Source organism: Peromyscus leucopus, chromosome 5 (assembly GCF_004664715.2).
Source record: "Peromyscus leucopus breed LL Stock chromosome 5, UCI_PerLeu_2.1, whole genome shotgun sequence".
NCBI lineage: Eukaryota > Metazoa > Chordata > Mammalia > Rodentia > Cricetidae > Peromyscus > Peromyscus leucopus.
The window spans coordinates 905,686-928,644 of NC_051067.1; the positions used below are offsets into that span (position 1 = coordinate 905,686).

General features: G+C 42.4%; 1 protein-coding gene across 5 annotated transcripts in view; it reads left to right on the forward strand.

Annotated features, from left to right (window-relative positions):
• The window catches only part of Slc35d2 (solute carrier family 35 member D2), a 36,597-nt gene extending 13,870 nt beyond the window's left edge, over nt 1-22,727 (forward strand). For 2 of the 5 annotated variants that reach the window (XM_028891688.2, XM_037205640.1), the window contains 8 exons: nt 2,456-2,527; nt 3,700-3,768; nt 8,612-8,714; nt 9,905-9,997; nt 13,087-13,154; nt 20,560-20,638; nt 21,518-21,600; nt 22,194-22,727. In XM_028891688.2, the coding sequence (XP_028747521.1) occupies nt 2,456-2,527; nt 3,700-3,768; nt 8,612-8,714; nt 9,905-9,997; nt 13,087-13,154; nt 20,560-20,638; nt 21,518-21,600; nt 22,194-22,296 (670 nt within the window). In that variant the 3' untranslated portion in view covers nt 22,297-22,727. The remainder of the gene's footprint in view (nt 1-2,455; nt 2,528-3,699; nt 3,769-8,611; nt 8,715-9,904; nt 9,998-13,086; nt 13,155-20,559; nt 20,639-21,517; nt 21,601-22,193) is intronic. The other 3 variants (XM_028891691.2, XM_028891690.2, XM_037205641.1) reach the window with 3 other exon arrangements.
• Nucleotides 22,728-22,959: the final 232 nt, after the last annotated feature.

Sequence of the window (22,959 nt, forward strand, 5' to 3'; positions counted from 1 at the left end):
ACATAAAACATCAAAGTTTTAAATTTTAATTATTTCTAATTTAGATATTGTTTCTTTTTTATTTTTGTAGTTCTGGGGATTGAACTCATGGCCTTGTATATGCTACAGAAGTATTCCACCACTGAGCTACATCCCTAGCCCATCTTTTCTTTTGCTGACTATGTTGTTAATATTGTATCTAAGAAGGCTTGCTTGATCTAGGAACATGATCTCTTTCTCATACAGTTTTAGTTCCTACACTTAGGTCCTTGTTATATTTCATGTCAGATAATAAATATATAAGGTTGATGTTGTGTCTGTGTCTGTGTGTGTGTGTGTGTGTGTGTAGAATAATGTGTGTAGGAATTCGGTTTCATTCTATTTATGGGAGTTCTAGATGTCCTAGCACCATTCATTGAAAAGATATTTCTTTCTTCCATTGTGTTATCTCGTGACCCTTGGCAAAGATCAGCCTAGTGATCTGGGAGATGTTTCATGCCTGTAATTGTTCTATTTAGGAGGCAGAGTCAGGAGGACCACAAGTTCTATGCTAGCCTGGGCTGCATTTGTCTGCTTCACGTGTCTAGAGTAGGCAATTTTACAAAGATGGAGCACAGAACAGATGACCAGTAGCTAGGATCTAAGGGAAAAGGAATTACTGTTGAGCAGGTTCAAAGTTTCTGCTTGGGGGAATGAAATTCCTGAAATAGATTATAGTGATGTAGGTATGCAAGAAAGAAAATAAAAGGAAACAAGATAAAAGAAAAACAACTGACCGTAATTGTAAGTCTTTATTTTCTGTCCTTCAATTCTATTCCATTAATTACATGTGTTAATTACATATATATTATTAACTCAACAATTAATTCCATTAATTACATATATGTTAATTACATATTATTATGTCAATAATAGGTAGTCTTGGTTTCTGTGGCTTTGTAGTAAATTTTGAAGTTGGGAAATGTGAGTGCACCCACTTTGAAAAACATTAAAAAAAATCTCTCTCTATTGATGTAACCAACCGTCTTATTAAATAAGAAACACAGAAACAATGTAAAAGAGAAAGCCGAGAGGTCAGAGCTCAGAGCTAAAATCTCACCCTTCCTCCTGCTGTCCCAGCTTCGCGAAAAGAGACCTACTTCCTGTCGGTTCGTTTTTTTATAGTATGTTGTTCTGCCTTCTCATTGGTTGTAAACCCAAACACATGACTGCCTCGTCACTGTCTGAATGCACAGCCCCCTAGGTCTTAAAGGCATATGTCTCCAATGCTGGCTATATCCCTGAACACACAGAGATCTTATGGGATTAAAGGCGTGTGCCACCACCGCCACACTCTTGCTATGGCTCTAATAGCTCTGACCCCCCGGACAACTTTATTTATTAACATACAATCAAAATAATATTTCAGTACAATTAGATTACCACCTCTCTCTCTCTCTCTCTTTCTCTCTCTCTCTCTCTCTCTCTCTCTCTCTCTCTCTCTCTCTCTTTCTCTGTGTGTGTGTGCGCGCGCGTGCGTGAGTGCATGTGCGTGTGCATGTGTGCGTGTGTGTGTGTGTGTGTGTGTGTGTGTGTGCGCGCGCGCGCGCACTTTTAGGAACTGGTCCTCTTCTTCCTCCATTTGTGTCATGAGATTAAACTCAGGTGATTAGGCTTAGCAGCAAATTTCTTTGCCAACCAAGCTGTAAATAACCCCTAACTTGTTTACTTATTTTTTTAAAGATGTATTTATTTATTTTGCACACAGTATTCGTAGGAGTGTATGCCTGCAGGCCAGAAGAGGGCACCAGATCTCATTATAGATGGTTGTGAGCCACCATGTGGTTGCTGGGAAATGAACTCAGGACTTCTGGAAGAACAGCCAGTATTCTTAACCTCTGAGCTATCTCTCCAGCCCCAATTTTTTAAAATATATTTTAAAATAATTAATTGTGTGTGTGTGTGTGTGTGTTTGTGCGCACGCGCTCATGCATGGGTTTGTGTATGTGAGTGCAAGTGCCCATGAAGACCAGAAGAGGGTGTCAGATCCCCTGGAACTGGAGTTACAGGTGGTTGTGAGCCTCCATGTGGGTGCTGAGAACTGAAATTGTGTTCTCTGCAAGAGCAGCAAGTACTCTTGACCACTGAGCCATCTCTCCAGCCCCTTGACTTTGTTATTCTTCAACACGGTTTTGGCTTTCTGGGGCTCTTGAATTTCTATATTAATGGAATTAACTTGCCAGTTTCTGCAGAGAAAAAGAAAGCCAGCTAAGATTTGACAGATTTTGTGCTGAATCAGTTTGTTAAAGTGGCAGGAAATTATTTAATCTCTATTTTATGACTCAATATGATTTGTTAATGGTAAATATTACAATGAATGTTAACTCATTATATTTAATTTGGAAAATGACCTTAATTAAAAATGTTTACCATGTTTAAAATAAAAATAGCAACTGACACTGTGTGTCTGATGTTAGAGTTGAATCTTTCTTGACAGCTTGCCAATGTACACTGTGCTCAGGAAATTTACAATTCCACTCACTTTACTCCTGGAAGCCATCATACTCGGGTGAGTTCGTTTTTTCTTCTTTCCTTCATTATGTTTCCGATGTACCATGTTGTTTGTGTGTGTGGGTAATGTATTCCTGTGTATTCCATGTGGGTGTGTGAGGCTGTGAATGTGCACATAGAGGACATGGGCTAATGTCCTGTATTTCTTGCTGTTGCCCTCTTCTATTGTTTCAGACAGGGTCTCTTGCTGAACATGGAGTTCACCTATTGGCTAGAAGGGTGACCAGCAAGCTGCAGATCTGCCTGTCTCTGCTTCCTAGGCTTGTGCCATTCTGCCTAGATTTTCATGAGTCCTGGAGTTCTGAACTCACATTGTCCAGGCTTGATGCTTGTTTCCCACTGAGCCATGTCCCCAGTCTCTCTGTGTTATTTTTACCCAACAAATTCTCACCTAGAGGTCCTCTTTCTGAGTAATTGATTGGAATTAATACTTGCAGCAACTTAAGGAACAATTATTTGTTCATTTAAAAGGAGTCAACTATTTCCATTGGCTCCTAAAATATTAATGAGTACTATTTACATGTTTATTTTAACAGCAGACAAATAGCATGCTTGTAGTAGAAAATTATGAAAGAAATAACAACCACCCTTAAACAGATATGAATCTGTGTGCTGAACTGAATGGAATGAATAGTGACAGAGAACTGCCCACAGACAGGGAAGGCAGACAGAAGAGCAAGGATGCTCCATGACACGATGTCAGAATAAATTAAAATTTTACAAATGTTGAAATAGATTTTTCTCAGGATACACAGGCTGACCCCTGAAAATTCAAATTCTTATCTTGCAGCGAAGATTATATGGCAGTGAAATTTAGTTACAGTGTTTTAAGCCTTCGTTTTGGACTTAATCTTTGAATGTACCATAGAAGGCCCTGTAAACTAGACTATGCAGCAGACCCTCTTCGGTATTTCATCTCAGCATTTTTCCAGGGAGAACAAAAAAATCACTTTATAATTAGGTTAAAGAAACAGCTTAAGAAATAAGTAAATTTGGCCTGACTTACACTTCTAGAGCCTTTTCTATATGAAGATCTTAGAAGTTAAGTTTTAGTCATGAAGTCACTAATGTTTGTTTTCAGGTTTTTTTTTTTTTAAAAAAAAAAACATAAAATCCATATTTTAATTTTTTTTCTCCCCACCCCTTCCTTTTCTTTTTTCTTGACTACAGGAAACAATATTCCTTGAGCATCGTCCTCAGTGTTTTGGTCATCGTGTTTGGGGCTTTCATAGCAGCTGGGTGAGACTTGGCATTACCCTGCTGCTCAGTGGCTTCTCTGTGTCTCTGAGGGTTGGCAGTCCTGTCCTAGAGATGTTCTTTTTTCATCTGGCTGCAGCTGGATTGAGCAGCTAGGAGACAAATCTGTTGAGTTAGTGGCAACCCCATGTGTTCCTGTGAGCATCAAAAAATAGGTTTCAGATTGGCTGGAAATGCTTCTAAGAACACATGCAGGCATGTCTAACTGTGGCCCATGGGGGTAAGGGTAGTTACCAAAGTGGCCCAACACAACTTAAACTATTAGGAGATTTTTTGGTGATTTTTTCCTTTGTAATTCAATTGTGTGGGTCTTGAGTATAAATTCTATAAATGACAGTATCCTGTTATAAGTAAGCATCACTGGGTATTAACATGACTACAATTGACAAAAAGCAGTGACCTGTTTACTCTTTTTTTTTTTTTTTTTTTTTTTTTTTTTCCGAGACAGGGTTTCTCTGTGTAGCTTTGTGCCTTTCCTGGATCTCACTCTGTAGACCAAGCTGGCCTCGAACTCACAGAGATCCGCCTGCCTCTTGCTTCCCGAGTGCTGGGATTAAAGGCATGCACCAGTACCGCCCGGTGACCTGTTTACTCTTGTGATTGAATGCCCTCAGTTTAAAAGTTTCATTTGAAGTGTTCTGAGGCATTTGGGCTTGAGGTGTAGTTCAGTGGTAGAATGTGTACTTAGCATACACTAGGGCCTGTGTTTACTCCACAGCATCCAACACACACACACACACACACACACACACACACACACACACCCCTAAAACAAGTCAACAGGTTTATAAACCCAGTTATTGTTGTTTTATTGTTCTGTGATAACTGATAGAGTGTGGTAATTACAAATGCTGATATGTTCCAGAATAGGCTAATGCTAACTAGTTCAGATTTCCTACCTTTATCATTAATATGTAGAAGCAGAGCAGGAGGAAATGACTCTATCTGTTCTTCTATGTATGTAACCCCACATCATGTTTAAAAAAAACAGAGAAGCCAGGAGTGGTAGCACATACTTGTATCCCCAGTACTGACTTGTGCAGACAAGTAGGTCTCTAAGACTCACTTGGCCAGCTAGTGTATCCAAAATGGTGAGTCTAAGGTTCAGTGAAGAGACCCTGTTTCAAAAAATAAGGTGGATAGTGACCAAGGAAGACATGTGAGTGATATCAACCTCTGGTCTCCATGCATACCAGCATACATACATTCATGCACATCAGTACACACTTGTGCACACGTGTGTTTGTAAGTCTTTAGTGAGGAGTGCAGAACCCGAATGAGTTCAACTAATTTTGAACACATTGATAATTGTTTCTAAAATCATCTTGCTTTTACCCAAGAACCAGCTTGGAGTGGCAATTCTGACTTTCCATTTCCACCAGCACTCACCAGATGGATCCCTTCCTGATGAGTGACATTCAGGGTGCTGAGCCACAGGACACCTGTGACACCAACTGAAGTCCTCCTGCTGAAGTTTCCTCTGCCCCCCACATCAGCTATGTCCATCATTGTGCTCCAGAAAGAGAATTCAACAGGGTACAGTTTAATTAGAGTGAGTGAGGAATCAGGATGTACTCCTAGCAGGTCTGGAGCTTCCCCTTCTCTTCCTGTACTTCCTTCCCTTGTGTCTACCCCAGGGTAAGCCCTTCCAAGAAGGGGCATGCTTTTTTGGAAGCCCAGTTTACCCAGAATTCAGTCTGTTACAAATAGACGTATAAGATTCAAGAGTAGGTATAGCCCAGTGGTCAAGAGGACCCAGGTTCAGTTCCTGGCACCTACATGGTGGCTCACAACTATCCGTGACTCTAGTTCCAAGGGATCCGATGCCCTCTTCTGACCTCCTTGGGTGCCAGGTACACACATGGTACACATACATACATGCGAGCAAAATACACTTATAAAAATTTTAATAAAAAAAGAGATGCAAGAGTATGTAAGGGGTTTAATTACCCCCAAAGGTGAAAAGTTCTCTAGGGGAAAGGGTACCAGCACTCTGCACATGTTTCTTGGTAAGAAAGTTCCTGAAATAACTTAGACTTGACCAAGCTAGCTTGGCCTACTGCCGCCCATTGTTGTTTACATCCTGCTTTGGGAAGCCTAGTTGGCCTGTCTGAAGTATCTTCATATCATAACCATCAGCCGACCACCACATCCCGTTCCAGGGCCCTGAGCAGGCCCACTACTGTTCTGTGTGTCCTATTTTTGGTGCCTTTGGTCAATCCCTTCAAGAGATAACGTCCTGTCTACCAAAGTTAGCCAACCCCTGTACAAATAGTTGTTGATCAGATTTAGTTGGGATGAGCCAGGTTCACCTGCTGTAATAAACAAGCCCAACATTTCACAGTTTCTATACATCACATATACACTTCCTTGACTGTAAACCCCCAGCAGTCAGTGCTTATGAGTGGGTTCTATTTATTGAACCCAGGGACCCAGCCAAGAGGTTCTACCTCAGTCTTCCTCAGTGATCCAGGAAGGAAAAGGTGTTATGGGGATTTCTGCACTGGCTCATAAAACTTTTGTCCAGAAGGGACATGTATCCCCTTTCTTGTATCTCATTCACCCAGGGAAGCCACATGGCTGGAAATGTTGAAAGAGAATATGTAGGAATGCCCCAAACGAGAGCCACACTGGCTGACCCTGAACATGCTCTATTTTGTATGGGATTTGTATTCTTCATACACTTTGTCCTTACTGCTGGTCCAGTGAATGATGGGTAAGAATGGAGCAGGCCATGCTTCAAGGAGTTCCCATGCCACTCCTGGGCATTCTTGGCTCCTAGAGGAGGCAGGACTCTGGAATCTAAAGCTCTCCCAGGAAGTGCCTTTTCCCCATGCCTCTAAAAGCCTCGGTTTTCCTGCTCATTCAAAATTAGAGTTTAGTTGTTTCATTAAAATATTTCATATGTATGTGCTGTATTCACGTGTATATGGAAGTGTGTATATGTGCACTTGTGTATGTGCAGGCTAGAGGTCAGCATCATTCTTCAAGAATTGTCTATTTCATTTCTTGAGACAGTTTCTCACTGACTTGGGATTTACTGATTTAGTTAGGCTGGCCGGCCAGAGAGTCTTAGGGATCCACCTGTCTCCCCTTCTTAGCTCTACGATTACAATGAAAGGCTATATATTTATTTTTAGTTTTTTTTTTCAAGACAGGGTTTCTCTGTGTAGCTCTGGCTGTCCTGGAACTCGCTCTGTAGTCCAGGCTGATCTCCAACTCACAGAGATCCGCCTGCCTCTGCCTTCCAAGTGCTGGGATTAAAGGTGTGTGCCACCACATGGCTGGGAAGGGTTTTTAATGTGGATTCTGAGGATTGGATTCAGATCCTTGTGTTTGTGTGACAAATGCTTTACCAATAGAACTACCTGTCCAGCCCCCAAAGGAGAACCATAGACAAGTTGAATTTAATAGTTCTGTTCAGTGGACGTCTTTGCAAGCTGTACGGACTCAGCTCCCTCCAGAATTTCCTGCAGGCAGTGTTTATGAACAGGAAGCCTCCAAAGTGACACAGATCGATTAACCAAAACATGCTGCTTTGGCATCAGGGTTGTTCTGAAGTTAAAGGTCATTGAGAACCAAGAGATGCAAGGAGGCTTTGCTGTCCTTTGTGACTGACAGCTGGGCATAGCCTCTCTTTGTGGAAGTGACCAACAGGAGCGGCCACTTCTGCCGCTGGACACAGACAGTTGACACTGAGATTCGTGTGCATAATTCAACTCTAAAATAACCTTTCCCTGCTGGTGCTTCCTTGTGTGTTTCCTGCTAGGTCTTAGTTTGGTTCTGGACACTGAAACCCTCTTTTCTTTGCTAAAATGTTACGTAAATCTCAGTGTCCAACTGCTTCAAGTTTCATTTTTCTGTGAATTACTATACATGAAAAAATAGTAATATGATTTATATTCCTTTTTACTTGCTCATTAAATTAGCAGTTCACAACCAGTGAGAAGCAACGTTACTTGCCTGTGGTATTATCTAATATAAGGGTAGATATCTACAAAGGAGTATTGTCTGAGTTGCAGATCCTCCTGGGCAAATGTAGTGAAACCTTGTTTCAGTAATAACCAAGTAACCAGCTAGCTAGTTAACTAAATTCACAAGCCCCAGGTACTCATCCTAAGGGGGTATATGAAAGGTTTGACTTCTGACAGTTTATATTATGAATTATAACCTGGGTCTGGGGTAAGCAGGAAGTGCAGGTAGGTGAATCACATCACATATCAGTTACGGTTATCTGCCTCGTCCCTGTCATATCCCCTCACATTTTTATGTTGGTGCTATTTATTTAGGATGGAAATTGCTGAGGTGCTTCAAAGTCCTGGAAGAAAGGAGCATTGGAAGGTTTGCATAGGCACATAGGTCCTTGCTTCACCTTTTGACATACAAGGGACTGCCTGGGCACCAGATGGAGGTGTCATTTCCCAGCTGTCTAACATGAGCTGTAGCCTGGGGATGGCCATGCTTATAATAAGCAGGGATACTGGTGGGTGGGCAAAGCATGCCCTCAGGACAGCCACAGCTCAGTAATTACTGTGCCAACCTGTCATTTAACAAATAAAGAATTTTGCAGTTAAGACAGTTCAGGTCCCTGGGTCTTGAGCTAAGTGTAATTACACTGAGGTCACCTGATCATCTGTCTTGTTCTCTTCATCTGGGAGGAATCAGAGGCATCAACAACTCACTACCAGTGGGAGGATAATTTCCCCAGAAAAGATGGCGCTAGCACTGCACATAGATTTGGCTAGACAAAGGACAAGCAAGCAGGCTCTAAGGCCACAGTGAGAGCGTCTTTATAATGGCCTCCCCTTCCTGTTCTCCCTGCCAGCTCTGACCTTGCATTCAACTTGGAAGGCTACATTTTTGTATTCTTGAATGATATCTTCACAGCAGCAAATGGAGTTTATACCAAACAGAAAATGGACCCGAAGGTACCCAACTTCCCTCCTGCAGCTTTTTGCCTGTGCCATCTGGCTCCTGAAATGACATGAAAAATGAAAATGAACATGTTCAGTTGGCATGTAACTTGATGCATATCCTGCGATGTAGAAACTAATTTCTTCTTACTTATCTTGTGTGTATAAGACCTTGTTATTCTTGGTATTGTCAAAGTTTGGTTGGAAGTTACTTAGGGAGGAAAAGATATCACTAGTTTAGATGTACAATCAGAATATATATATATATATATATATATATATATATATATATATTTGGAAGAGCAAATTCATTTTTTAAAGCAGCATCATTAATGACCATGACAAATTCAGAAGGAGTGGTGGTGTCATGATATTAGCTCTGAGAGCATTAGTCTGGCATGTAGGTTTCCAGGCACAAGCTTTGGTAACTCATAGGCCATTCCACCTTTAAACCTTCAATTCTCCAAACTTGTTTCCTCATCATGAAGTGAGATGGCTGGATGGTCATTTGTCATGTCCTCCAGTGGTAGCCACCTCTTCGGATTGCAAGCTGTTGGGGCTGCCTGGTGTGCTGCCCCCAGCCCTCACCCAGCCCCAGCTGTGACCGGAAGCTGTCTGGGGTGGCCCAGGCATATGGGTCTTTGTTCTGAGCTCTTTGTGCTTTGTGAGGGAGTTCTCCCTGACTGATGGGTGCTTTTTTGTGACCTATTTTTAAAATCTGTATGCCCATTTGTTTCTTTGAATAGTGACAGTTTTACAACAACAGGCTCATTGCCTTCCTGAAAATACAATATGTCACCCTTTTTTTTTTTGGCAGAGAAGTGGGTGGCCACTTTAGTGAAAGCAAACACAGAAGGCTGCTATTCTTTAATGGATGGAGCAGATGTTTGAAAAGAATTGGTTAACATTTTAAATTTTCATTATCTCGTTTCAGATTTCCTATTTTGAATAATGTACTTAAGAGTGGAGTGTTGGAGATGGGTAGAACATCAAAGGCCTCCTGTTTCCATCCATTACATATGTAGTTGGTGTAGAACGAATATTTGTTCTGAAGTTACAACACAGTAAAATGTTCTATTTTACAAGACATTGGCCAAAAGTCTTATAGCACAGAGCCAGCCTGATACACATAAATAGACAAATTGACCCAGGAGACACAATGCCTTGTATCTTTAAAGTTGAATGCAGTTTTCTTATTCTCACAGGAGCTGGGGAAATATGGAGTGCTTTTCTACAATGCCTGTTTCATGATCATCCCAACTATCATTGTTAGTGTTTCTACTGGAGACTTTCAGCAGGTAAGTATGGCCTATGTAAAGAACATGGTTAAGGTAGGTGAGGCTGAGCTATGATGTCTGCTAGGGTGAGTGTGTTCAATGTGTCTTTGACTTCATTGTATTTTCACTCTATAGGTTAATCGGGAGGTAGCCCTATTGTTGGTGGAGAGATGTCTAATTTATTAAGTCCTTATAGTATAGGAGAATGTCGCCTCCTGATGTGGTGCTGGAATGCCCATTGTTTGCCCTGTCTGGACTCTTCAATTTGAAACTCTGGAGATTTGGACAGAGCTCTTTGAATTGAGTGATTGCCAGACATTGAAACTGCAGTTGGACCAAAGAGCTTTGTAGAATTATTAAGAAGAAAATCATAATTAGAAAAATATATTTAAAGTCATAAGAACAATATCTAGGGTTGGGGATGTAGCTCAATGGTAGAAAATTGGCTAGCATGCACAAGCTGTGGATTTGAGCTTCACTGCCACAACGGGAAGGGGAGATTGAGAGATTTTCCCTAAACTGATAAAATACTAAAGCTGTAATGTTTAAAATGCAACTCTTTTGGGCTGGTGAGATGGCTGAGCAGGTAAAGGCACTTGCTGCCAAGCCTGATACCTTAAGTTCCATGCACAGGACCCACGTTACAAATGGAGAGAGCTGATTCCAGCCAATTGTCCTCTGACTGCCATGTGTGTGTTGTGTGTCAGCCCTGCACTTACACACACGCACAGACACCTGTAATAGAAAGCTTAAAATAAAATATGAGTATACCTTAAGTATTGTATGACAAGAGATGACCAGATGCACGATGTACACTCTAATTAGTAATGAAAATGAGAGTGCCTCTAACAGGAAGAGATGACCTGCTTTCATTCCATAACTGTTGTAATGTTCACTGAATTGTACCAAGATCTTTCAGCTGCTCACTTGGGGCCATGGCTGAATCAGTTTTAGAATTTGTACCAAATATGATAAAGAGGAATTCATGAACATCAGTATAAAGTTTGAGTTAAATATGTTGGAAGCTGATGGATAACATGGAGTAAAATATTCACTCCTCTTTAAAAGAAGAATGAGTGAGTAGACTGGGAAAGATGGAAAGGCCAAAGTTTTCGGTGACTCACTATTCTGGGAAGTGAGTTCTGGACTTTGGACTTACATAGTTTGTAGATTATTAACTATGCTTTGATTCTGCCTCTGGGAAATCAAGTCAGAGACATGTGATGTATTGTGTACCCTGATAAAATTTGCCTGAAGATCAGAGAACAGGACAAGCCACTAGATTAAACATAGAGGCCAGGCAGTGGTGGCACACATTTAATCCCAATACTTGGGAGTCACATGCCTTTAATCCCAGCACTTGAGATCTCACACCTTTCTCCCAGTATTTGGGAAGCACACATGCCATTAATCCCAGCACTAGGAAGGAAGTGATGGCTGGGCAGAGAAAGGTATATAAGGCGTGAGGAGACAGGAACTGAAGCCTTTTCAGGCTGGGGAGTCCTAGAGGTAAGATGTGGCAATAACTGGCTCCAGGTTTTTTATTACAAGACCTTTTAGAATTCCTGCTACACAGATAAAATCCCTTGTGTTAGTAAACCAGGTCTTTGGAATATATTCATTTGACCTTCCCTACAGCAGGGCCAAAATATATGTAATATGTTGTAACTGATAAAGAGGGATTTAAAGAATGGACTTTTTTTTCTGATTAAAAACCTCAAAAAGTACAAAATGAAAAGAATTCATAATCTAGAATGCTTTGTAGATGCTGTTTCTTCAAATGTTACCACTATCAATTCATCCTTAAAAAAATAATAGAAAACTTACATCTATTAAAGTATAGGCTGGTGAAGAATCTATATATTAAAGAATATTACTAAATAACCCTCCCTGGGTTTGTGATGTCAGAAGTAAATAATTTTTATTCACTCTTCACATAAATACTTCTAGCTCTTGGTTTTTAATTTATTACATTTATTATTACTTGTGGTGGTATTGTGTTCCCCACAATATTGTGCACCCTAATAAACTTATCTGGGGTCAGAGAACAGAACAGCCACAATATTAAACATAGAGGTTAGGCAGTGGTGGTACACACCTTTAATCCTATCACTTGGGAGGCAGAGATCCATCTGGATCTCTGTGAGTTTAAAGCCATGCTGGAAACAGTCAGGCATGGTGATTCACGCCTTTAATCCCAGGAAGTGATGGCAGAAAGGTATATAAGGTGTGAGGACCATAGGTTGGTTAAGCTTTTAGGCTTTTGAGCAACAGTTCAGCTGAGATTCATTCCAGATGAGGACACAGAGGTTTGAGGAAATAGGATCATCTGAGGAACGGGCAAGGTGAGGTGGCTGTGGCTTGCTTTGTTTCTCTGATCATTCAGCGTTCATCCCAATACCTGGCACCGAGTTGTTTGTTTGTTTGTTTGTTTTATTAATGAGACCTTCTAAGATTTGTGCTACAATTATTATTATTGTGGGGGAGTGGGTGTACTCATGCCATGGTACACATAGGGAATCAGAGAACCACTTTTTTTTTTGTTTTGTTTTTTGTTTTTTTCGAGACAGGGTTTCTCTGTGTAGCTTTGCACCTTTCCTGGAACTCACTTTGGAGACCAGGTTGGCCTCGAACTCACAGAGATCCTCCTGCCTCTGCCTCCCAAGTGCTGGGATTAAAGGCGTGCACCACCACCGCCCAGCCCAGAGAACCATTTTTTAAGTAACAAAATCTTTTCATAATGGAAACTTTAAAACATACACCAATCCAGGCAGTGGTGGCACACGCCTTTAATCTTAGCACTTGGGAGGCAGAGCCAGGAGGATCTCTGTGAGTTTGAGGTCTACAGAGCGAGATCCAGGAAAGGCACCAAAACTACACAGAGAAACCCTGTCTTGAAAAAACCAAAAAAGAAAAAAAAACATACACCAAAGTTTGGAGAGTAGTATGATAAGCCCTTGTTTAAATAGTAATTGATATTTACTGTATGTCTCTTTGATAGAAGTGGATAATTATTATTAATACATCAACAGCACCAAAGTTGTAAGGCTGTGCCAACTGGTGTTAAACCACACTGTCACTAGTTTCACCATGGATCTTTTTCATTCCAGGCCACTGAATTCAGCCACTGGAAGAACGTCTTATTTATCATTCAGTTTCTTCTTTCATGTCTTTTGGGGTAAGACACTGTACATGAGCAGAAGAGTTGGTTGATAGTATCTCTTGACAAGTCAGATCTAAATATGCCCTCTGTCTGTCTGTCTGTCTGCTCTATCAGAATCCTGTGTCCTATGTTTCTCTTGACTTTCTCTGGACAGTGCTCCCATCCCCACTGCACACACACACACGGGTAGAAGATGTTTTTAAAAAATGTGTCTGTGCTGGAAGTACAGACTTTATATTTTTTGTTGGTCCAAACATTTCCGATATTTATGGAGGTCGGAGAGAGTGCTGGGTCCCCTGGAACTGGAGTTATAGGTATTTTGAGTCACTATGTGGGTGGTGAGACCTAAACCCAGGTCTTCTGCAAGAGCAGCAAGTGCTCTTAACTAGTGAGCTATCTCTCTAGCTTCCATTAACTCTTTCTTTAGCTTTATTGGATTTAATAGTTATCCTGTTGGAGTTCTTCATTTATTATTACTGTGTGTGTGTGTGTATTTGTGTGTCTCTCCACCCATGTGCCACACACAGCACATGAGTGGAGGTTCAATCCTGGATTTGCCACTAATTAGCTCTGGGTTTGTGGATAAGCTGCTTAGCCTTATCTTTTCATGAGGCTAGGGTATGCATACTGAAGATTTAATTATAAAGCAGACTTGGAACATATTAAACACATAGAAAGGAGTCAGTAGGAAATGCTAAGCTGTGCATTGTGGAACATGCCTATAGGTCCGTCACCCGAGAGGTTGAAGCAGGAGATTCTCAAAGTTTGTGTGTGTGTGTGTGTGTGTGTGTGTGTGTGTGTGTTTGTGTATAGCACCTACATGCTGCCATAGTGTGAATGTGGAGTTTGTTCTTTTCTTTCACCATATCCATCCCAAAGATTGAGCATAGGTTGTCAGGCTTGGAGGCAAGGGCCTTTATGTGCTGAGCTGTCTCACTGGACTTTACTACATTTTGAATAAGCTTGTTACAAAGCCAATAGAATGTTGAAAGGGTAGGTGTTTATTTCCCTTTGAGTTACGGTGAGGTTACACCAATCCTCTGGAAACTTCAGTGTGTGATTAAGGGTTGGCAAATAGGCTATGGAGCCCAAGTGCTTCAGGAAGGTGAGATAGACCACGGGAGCTCAAATATTCAGTGCATGCAAGTAAAGTGCAGACTGGCAGCCTCAACTTGAAAAAGGCCACTCTGCTAAGAGATTACAGGTTCCAGTTCATTCCTTTACCAGCTGGTACCAGCTTCCTGTTGTCCAAGTGTGTAGATGAATTTCTAAATAGTCTTATTAAATAAGAAACACAGAGTCAAATACAGAGGTGCAAGCTGTAGAGATCAAAGCAATAGCCGCCAACTAACCTTAGCTTTCCACCTTGCCATAGCTTCCTAAGAGAACCTCTTCCTGTCTAACCTTTGCCTTTATTGCCTTCCTGTTCTGCCTTCTCATTGACTCTAAGCCCAGCCACATCATGTAGCATGAATCTTAAAAAGTCTTATTAATAAAAACAAACCTGGGGCCAGTTATTGGGGTGAACACTGGAAGATCAGAGAAGCAGAACAGGCCACAGCCACCTCACGTTACCAATTCCTCAGCTGATCCTGTTTTCTCAGACTGGAAGCCTCTTATCCAGAATGAATCTCAGCTGAACTGCTGCTAAAAAGCCTAAAAGCTTAACTAGCCAAAAGCTTCTAGTTCCTGGTTTTCCCGCCTTATATACCTTTCTGCTTTCTGCCATCACTTCCTGAGATTGAAGGCGTGAGTCACCATGCCTGGCTGTTTCCAGTGTGGCTTTGAACTCACAGAGATCCGGGTGGATCTCTGCCTCTAGAAGGCTAGGGTTAAAGGCATGTGCTACCATTTTCTGGCCTCTATATCTAGTGGCTGTTCTGTTCTCTGACCCCAGATAAGGTTATTAGGGGTGCACAATATTTTGGGGAACACAATATCACCAAAACATCACTTACTCATCACTGCCTGTCTATATAGACCTCCAGGTCTCTATGGTTGGTATTGGGATAAAAGGCGTGTGTCACCACGCTTGGCTGAGTCCTTGAACACACGGAGACTCTGCCTGCCATGTGATCAGATTAAGGGCATGTGCCACCACCACCTGACTTCTATTTTTGGCTGACTATGACCTCTGATCTCCAGGCAAACTTTATTTATTAACATTCAAATAAAATATCACATTTCAGCACAAATTAAATATCACCACACAAGTGGATTATCCTAATCTATTTCTAACCTGTCCCAGGACCGTTGATCTCCCCAAGGAAGCAATATGCTCTTTAATAGAAACACAAAGACATCAGATTCCCTGCTCATAGTGCCCAGGGTTTTATTGGTCTCTCTCTCTCTCTCTCTCTCTCTCTCTCTCTCTCTCTCTCTCTCTCTCTCTCTCTCTCTCTCTCACACACACACACACACACACACACACACACACACACACACACACACTCTTCTGGTTTTTGGATTTTCAACCTGTACTTCTAAAGAGGCAGCTCGGCAGAAGGATGGACTCTGAGGAGAGCTTGCACACAGGATGCAGGTATCTGCATGGTCTCTTGATAAGGCAGATTTTTGTATTTTTTTAAAGAAATTTTTTATTCATTTTACATTACCAACCATAGATCCCCCCTCATCCCTCCCCTGCTCCTCCCAGCCTTCTCCCCTCGTCACCCCCACTGACCTATCCCCCATCTCCTCTTCTAGCTTCTCTGGAGCTGTGGGTTGTAGACTGATTATCCTTTGCTTTACATCTAGTATCCACTTGTGAGTGAGTACATGCCATGTTTGTCTTTCTGAGTCTGGGTCACCTCGCTCAGGATGATATTTTCTAGTTCCATCCGTTTGCCTGCAAAATTTCATGTCATTTTTTTTTAACAGCTGAGTAATACTCCATTGTGTATATGTACCACATTCCCTCTCTCTCTCTCTCTCTCTCTCTCTCTCTCTCTCTCTCTCTCTCTCTCTCTCCCTTTCTTTTCTTTTTTTTTTTCCCCAAGACAGGGTTTCTCTGTGTAGTTTTGGTGCCTGTCCTGGATCTTTCTCTGTAGACCGGGCTGTCCTCAAACTCACAGAGATCCACCTGGCTCTGCCTCCCGAGTGCTGGTATTAAAGGTGTGTACCACCACCCCCCAGCATACCACATTTTCTTGATTCATTCTTCGGTTGAGGGGTATCTAGGTTGTTTCTAGGTTCAGACTATTATGAATAATGCTGCTATGAACTGTGGGAGCTGCTGGAGTCCAGCTCTGACCTGTCGAAGGGTTCTGTGGGGAGGAGAGAGGAATGCGGAAATGATAGAAAGAGACGATAAGAAAGAGTTACAGGATAGCTTCGGGAGGGCCCTGGGTCAATACCCAGTCACCCCGAGGTTTATTCCAAAGTACTTTTTATATAATGCCAAGGGGCAAAGCAAAAGACCTCCCCTTTTCAAGATCAAAGCACAACATACAGCCAAGTGTAGACTTCCAAACATCTGATAACCACACCCGTGGCCAAATCATCCCCTTATGCAGCCCTGCTGGGTAAAGCAAGCTCAGATTCTCTGACCCTGAGTAATTTGGGTTCCCACAATGAACATAGTTGAGCAAGTGTCGATAAGGCAGATATTAACAGAACATCAAAGCTTCACAAAGGCACACCATGGTCAGCCTGTGCCCTTGTACATCTTTAGCACATTTCAGAGTCTTCCCAGAGCTGAAGAAGCTGGGATTATTTGAAATTCTTTGAACTGCAGAAAATAATGCACTTAGGCTTCGAGTAGAAAAACCAATTCAAACCCAGCTTTTCCTACTGTAGTCTCACTACATAGGTCAGTCACTTCTGCAGCTGAGGAAGCCCTAGGGATTTCCCCCCACAAGCATGTAAGTTGTTTTGCCAAGGATATTCAGCTGGTGTCTTTCAGTTCAGTTCTGACACATCCACCTGGAGGTAGTGCCAGATCCTGGCCCACCTTAGGACCACTTGGAGTCCAGAACATCTCTCTCTCCCTCTCTCCCTCTCCTCCTCCCTACCTCTCTTTCTCCTCTCTCTCCCTCTCTCATCCCACTCTCTCTTCTGTCTCTCTCTCCCCCTCCTTGTCTCTCTGGTCCCTTCCACTCCCCCTGCCCCCTGCCAGTACCAAAACACAGAGGTCAAAACAATTCTGGGGTGTAAATTCTTCAAAGTTCTCTGCCTTGTTTTTTAGAGACAGGGTCTCTTACTGGCCTGAAGTCGCTGACTCGGCTGGATTGGTTGGCCATCAAGCCCTAGGGATCCACCTATCACAGTGCTGGGGTTATAAGTATGCCCAGCTCCCCCACCCCCATGAGTCTTAGAGATAGAACTCAGGTCCTTATGTACTATACCAGCTGAGTTATCTCCCCAGCCCACAAGTCCAGAACTTCCAGAGCATTAACTAAAACTGGGGTTCTCATAACACCTTCCTCAAGTCCAAACCATTTTCTAGAGCAGCTTGCAAAACTCATAAAAAAACAAAAAAAAAACACCAGATACCCTGAATCTTGTTATAAAGGGTAGATAGTTTAAAGGATACAGATGAGCAGCTAGAGGGAAAAAATGCAGAGAGTCTTGGGAGGGTCAACCTTGGAGGTGGGGTACACTGCTCTCCTGGTGAATGCAAGGTTCATCTTGGTTTCCCTTTTTTAAAAAAATCTCCAAGTGCTCAGTTGTCATGGCATAGACAGGATTGAAATGTGAACTGTGGTGTGGAGATGCAATTGGACAGACAGTGTGTGTTCTCACCTTGATGGACAGTGTGGGGCAAGCCTGGAAAAGAAAGGAAAGCCTCTGTTTAGATGTTTCCCATTCTCTCTCTGTAGTTTCCTTTCTTCTAGATGTGGGATACCACCCTTCAGAAATGGGGTTCTTATGATCATTTGCCAGATGAGATAAGTCAGAGAGTTTCTTTTGGCCAACTCCAAGACAGAAGGAGGAGAAAGACAGAAATATAAACCTCTTCCAAGGAGAGGAGGAGAGATTCTTGCTTCTATGACCTACCTGTGACTGTGGGTATGAGCCTGGAGTCAAAGATGAAAGCAACCTTTTCTCTTGCTGTGACTCACTGTTGGGGAGTACAGTCCATCTTGGCAGAGCAGGACGGTGGCAGGAGAGTGAGACGCTGTCACAGTGCATCTGTGGTAAAGCAGAGAGAGATGAATCCTGATGTCAGCTCAAGTGCTCCTTTATATTCAGTTTGGGACTGAACCCCCGGAGTTGTGCTGCCCACATTTGGGGTGGGTTTTCCCTCCAGTTAAAGTTAAACCTTCCTGGAAATTCCCTCACAGAAGTGCCAGGTAGTGCTTTTCTGTGCCGATCCTAAGTCTACTCATATTGACAAGAGTGAGCACCATGGCACCGTTACAGTATGTAGCAGGCATGTAAATTGGCTTTTATTGTCTAAACATATGCACTACACTTGTGCATATGCTGGCTTGTGTTGTACGGAACTAAAAAATAAGTAAATAAATAAATAAATAAATACGAACAGAAACCAAGTGATGTGATTTCCTATGTGTGCTGGAGAGTTTTATCCAACTTGACACGAGCTACAGTTGGGAACCTCAATTGAGAAAATGCCTCCATAAGGTCTGGCTGTGATTAGTGATTGATGCGGGAGGGCCCACTTCACTGTGGGTGGTGTCATTCCTGGGCTGCTGGTCCTAGGTTTTAGAAGAAAGCAGGCTGGGCAAGCCAGTGAGCAGCACTCCTCCATGGCTTCTGTATCAGCTCCTGCCTCTGAGTTCCTGCCCTGTTTGAGTTCCTGTCCCGACTTCCTTCAGTGATGAACGGTGTTGTGGAAGTGTAAGTTGAATAAACCCTTCCTCTTCAAGTATCTTTGTCATGGTATTTCATCACAGCAATAGTAACCCTAAGTAAAACACCATGTAAGGAATTAATGAAGGCTTTTTTTTTTTTTTTTTTTTTTTTTTTTTTTATCAAGGTCTTGGTCTTATCCAGTGCCCTTGCATGTAGAAATGTTTCTTTAAAAATAATTTATTTCCTTAAAAATAATTTATAGTGTGTGTGTGTGTGTGTGTGTGTGTGTGTGTCTAGTTGTGTAGACATGCCCATGTGTGTACATGTGTCTGAAGGCCAGTGGTTGACATCAGGTATCTCCTCTATCGCTCTCCACCTTGGTTTTTGATAAAGGGTCTCCCACTGAACATAGAGCTCCCTGATTTGGCTATACTGGGTGACCAGCTAGCCCAAAGACCTTCTCTCCTCTTTCTGTCTCCTAGTCCTGGGATTGCATGTGTTCACCATCCCACCTGGCTTTTTCTAAAAACAAAACAAAAACAAACAAACAACAAACAAACAAAAACACCTGTGAACTCAGGATCTAAACACAAGTCCCCATCCTTGCCTACTGAACATATTACAAGCTGAGCCTCATTTAAAAATAATTTCTAAAACAAACAAAAAACCAAAACTGGGTGATGGTAGTACACACCTTCTATCCCAGCACCTGGGAGGCAGAGGCAGGTGGATCTCTGTGAGTTCAAGGCCACCCTGGTCTACAGATCGAGTTCCAGGACAGCTAGTGCTATACACAGAAACCTGTCTTGAAAAACAAAAAAACAACAACAAAAATTTCCTTTATTTACCTTCTCTGAGGACATCTAGTGGGCATATGGAGGAGTGCAGCCTCTCTATCTTTAAACCCTCTGTTAGGAAGGACTGGGGTTCATTCCCAGCAACTCCAGTTTGTTAGCCCGTGATCCCTGCCTCTAGCCCAGTGCAGTGGGAAGTAAATGTCCTGGCTGCCCACACTCTGGCACATGGGTAATGGGATCTGGCCCCCAGCTACTGAGTCTGCAGGCAGGCCAAGGTGTTTTCCAGAGTGGCCTGACACAACTAATAACATTTCTATCAAAACAAGGACATTTTGACAGGCATGGTGTTGTATGCCCTTAATCCAAGCACTTGGAAAACAGGCAGGTGGATCTCTCTGAATTCAAGGCCAGCCTTGTCTACACAGTGAGTTCCAGGCCAGCCAGGGCTACATAGAGAGACCCACTCTGTCTCAAACAAAAACAAACAAAAAAAATGTGCTGGGTCACAAAAAACAAAGACAAAAGACTTCCCCCAACAAAAACAAAAGTCTCTTGAAAATAGAAAGGGGAATAATTGACAAGGGGGTAGTAGGAGTTGGATGTGATCAAAATATACTCTATACTGTATGAAGATGTCATAATGAAACTTGTGGAATTCATACATGTTGATAAGAAATCCTTTTCTTTCCCTCACTTTGTGGACACACTGATGAGAAAGGCAGGACACCTAATCAGGTTTGGCTTATGCACAGCTGAACCTATGTCTTGTAGAAAGCCAAATGATAAATGTCTAGATCCAGGTTCTAGAACTTTCATGACACCCAGAGTAGGGCGGTGCTCATGCTCTCTTTGTCTCCCACCCGCAGGTTTCTGCTGATGTACTCCACAGTTCTTTGCAGCTATTACAACTCGGCTCTGACCACAGCAGTGGTTGGAGCTATCAAGGTAAGCTTTGGAAACTTGCACTAAACATCTAGGTGGGAGCCAGATGGAAATTGTGTGCCAAAAGCTGCTTTTGCTGTGGACAGAGATGCAGTGTGTGTGGAGGCTTGTGACTCCCTCAGGGTCTGTGTGATCCCTCTGCTTATCTAGTGTATGAGTGAGGTTGCTAACTCAAAAAGGAAAAAGATTATTACTTTAAAATTGGAGGCAGGTGAGGGCATAATTTGGGAAAACAAGTATCATCTGGAAAGAAAAATAATCCAACTATCTGTGATCACTTTGTAGTCTGGAATTTGGCTTGCTGGGAGAACCTGTCCTCCAAGAGGACAAACTCTTCTGAAGGAAGTTTTCAGTGACATTTATGCTCTGATAAAGCAATGAACTTTGATTGGTAGATTGGCACAGAGGTGTTTGTGTATGCTTGTGGGCATTTGAAAACACATACATTTGAATAGAGAGTGGTCTGAATGCCAGTCTACACTTTTCTATTCACATAGGCTCCTAGAGTGAGTGAGCAAATCTTACCTACTCCACCCAGTGGCTTCCTCAAGTAGCTTGTATAGAGTTCTGCTTAGAACTTAGCTGGCTGCTCTGTTCAGGCTGGGGGTGACAGGGACAAAATGTGCAGTGATGGTATAAAGATAGGAGCTGGCAAGCACATTACAAGACAGCTCTCCCACCGTTTGCCTGGAATGCAGGAGGAGTAAACAGTGCAGTTTTCTGTTCCTCCGTTTGAGTTGACGTCATTTATTTATAAAGCCACATGCCATTAGGTATTCCATGCAAGCCTCTATGCATAGTAACCCTATGTCTGGCTTCAGGTTTCACATGTCTGCATTTTCCTTCAAGTTCCTTTCAGTGATGTGCCCCCTCTCTTTGCAGAATGTATCGGTTGCCTACATTGGGATGTTGGTTGGTGGCGACTACATTTTCTCTCTCTTAAACTTTATAGGGTTAAATATTTGGTAAGTGAACTCATAGTAAAGTAAGGGATGTAACATGATTACTAGATATATAATAAGTAAAAAGGCGAAGAGAAATGTTCTGTTTGTCATACTGGGGATGGAACCAGGGCCATGTGCATGCCAAGCAAGTAAGTGCTCTACCCACAAGCCACATCCCCTGCTCCAGGCCCTTTGTGTTTGTAGACGTCATTTTCACATGCTCTCTGGGGACATGTGTCATAAAGAATCTCAGGGCTGAGGTCTAAATTCAATTCACACGTCTTTCTCCTGCCAGGAGGCTCTCATTACCTTGCAGCCTTTTGAAGTGCTGTGTCCTGAGGATGCTGTTGGGACTGTGATGCTTTTGAACACATTTTTGGGTTCCAGGCCTGGGTATCATTTGTTAGAATCATTGCATATACTTTATTCAATAAAAACTGAGCACTCATTTTCTTTTCCTGTCCCAAACATTTGTAGAGAATAAATTCTCAATCCACAACCCTGTGAGGAAAAAACCCCAGAGATCTTAATAGTTGTATCCAAATTAAGCTGACTGCAATTATAAAACATTAACAGTGCCTGTGGGATGTTCATTTTTCCCCCTTTCTTTTCAGCATGGCAGGTGGTTTAAGATACTCCTTTTTAACATTGAACAGCCAGTTAAAACCTAAACAACCCATGGATGAAGAAAGCATCCCTCTGGATATGAAGAGCTAGACTGGAAGATGGAGTTACAGGCCTAGGCTGGAGAGGACAGTCCCAAGATCCCACACCTGCGACAGTCACCTGCTTGGTCAGAGCAGGAACAGGAATGTCTGTGAAATACGAAGAAAGCTACCTCACATATCACTGCACGTGAGCCACAAAGGGACCCAAGACACACAGCACAGAACCTTCCCTGACTAAGTGAATTTGCTCAAAGTCAGCCTTGGGGCCTTACACTGTGTGCTGAGGGGATGTTTCAAGGGTGATTACTTATCAGCACCTTGGCCTTAATTTCAAAGGTCCCAGCCAAAGCAAGTGCCAGGGAGAACTTTTTGTTGTTGAAACATCTCTTTATTTTCATAAAAATCAGTCTGTTTTGATTTAAACTGTGTTGGTATGTTGTTTTCCAACTCATCAAAGTGAAATAAAAAGCCATTTCTGTATATGCCTCACAGCATGGTATTGCAGTATGGTAGAAAATAGAGTCAGGTATTCAGTGTTGAAGAATACTCCTGGGGCAGAGTGCTCACTATGGACATGAGGCCCCAAGTTTGATCTCTTACACCCATATAAAAAGCCAGGCATGGTGCATGTCTATGTCTGCCTTAGCTCTGGGCAGAGATATGCGTATCCTGAGACTCTCTGGCCAGCCAGTCTAGCTGAAACGGTAAGTAC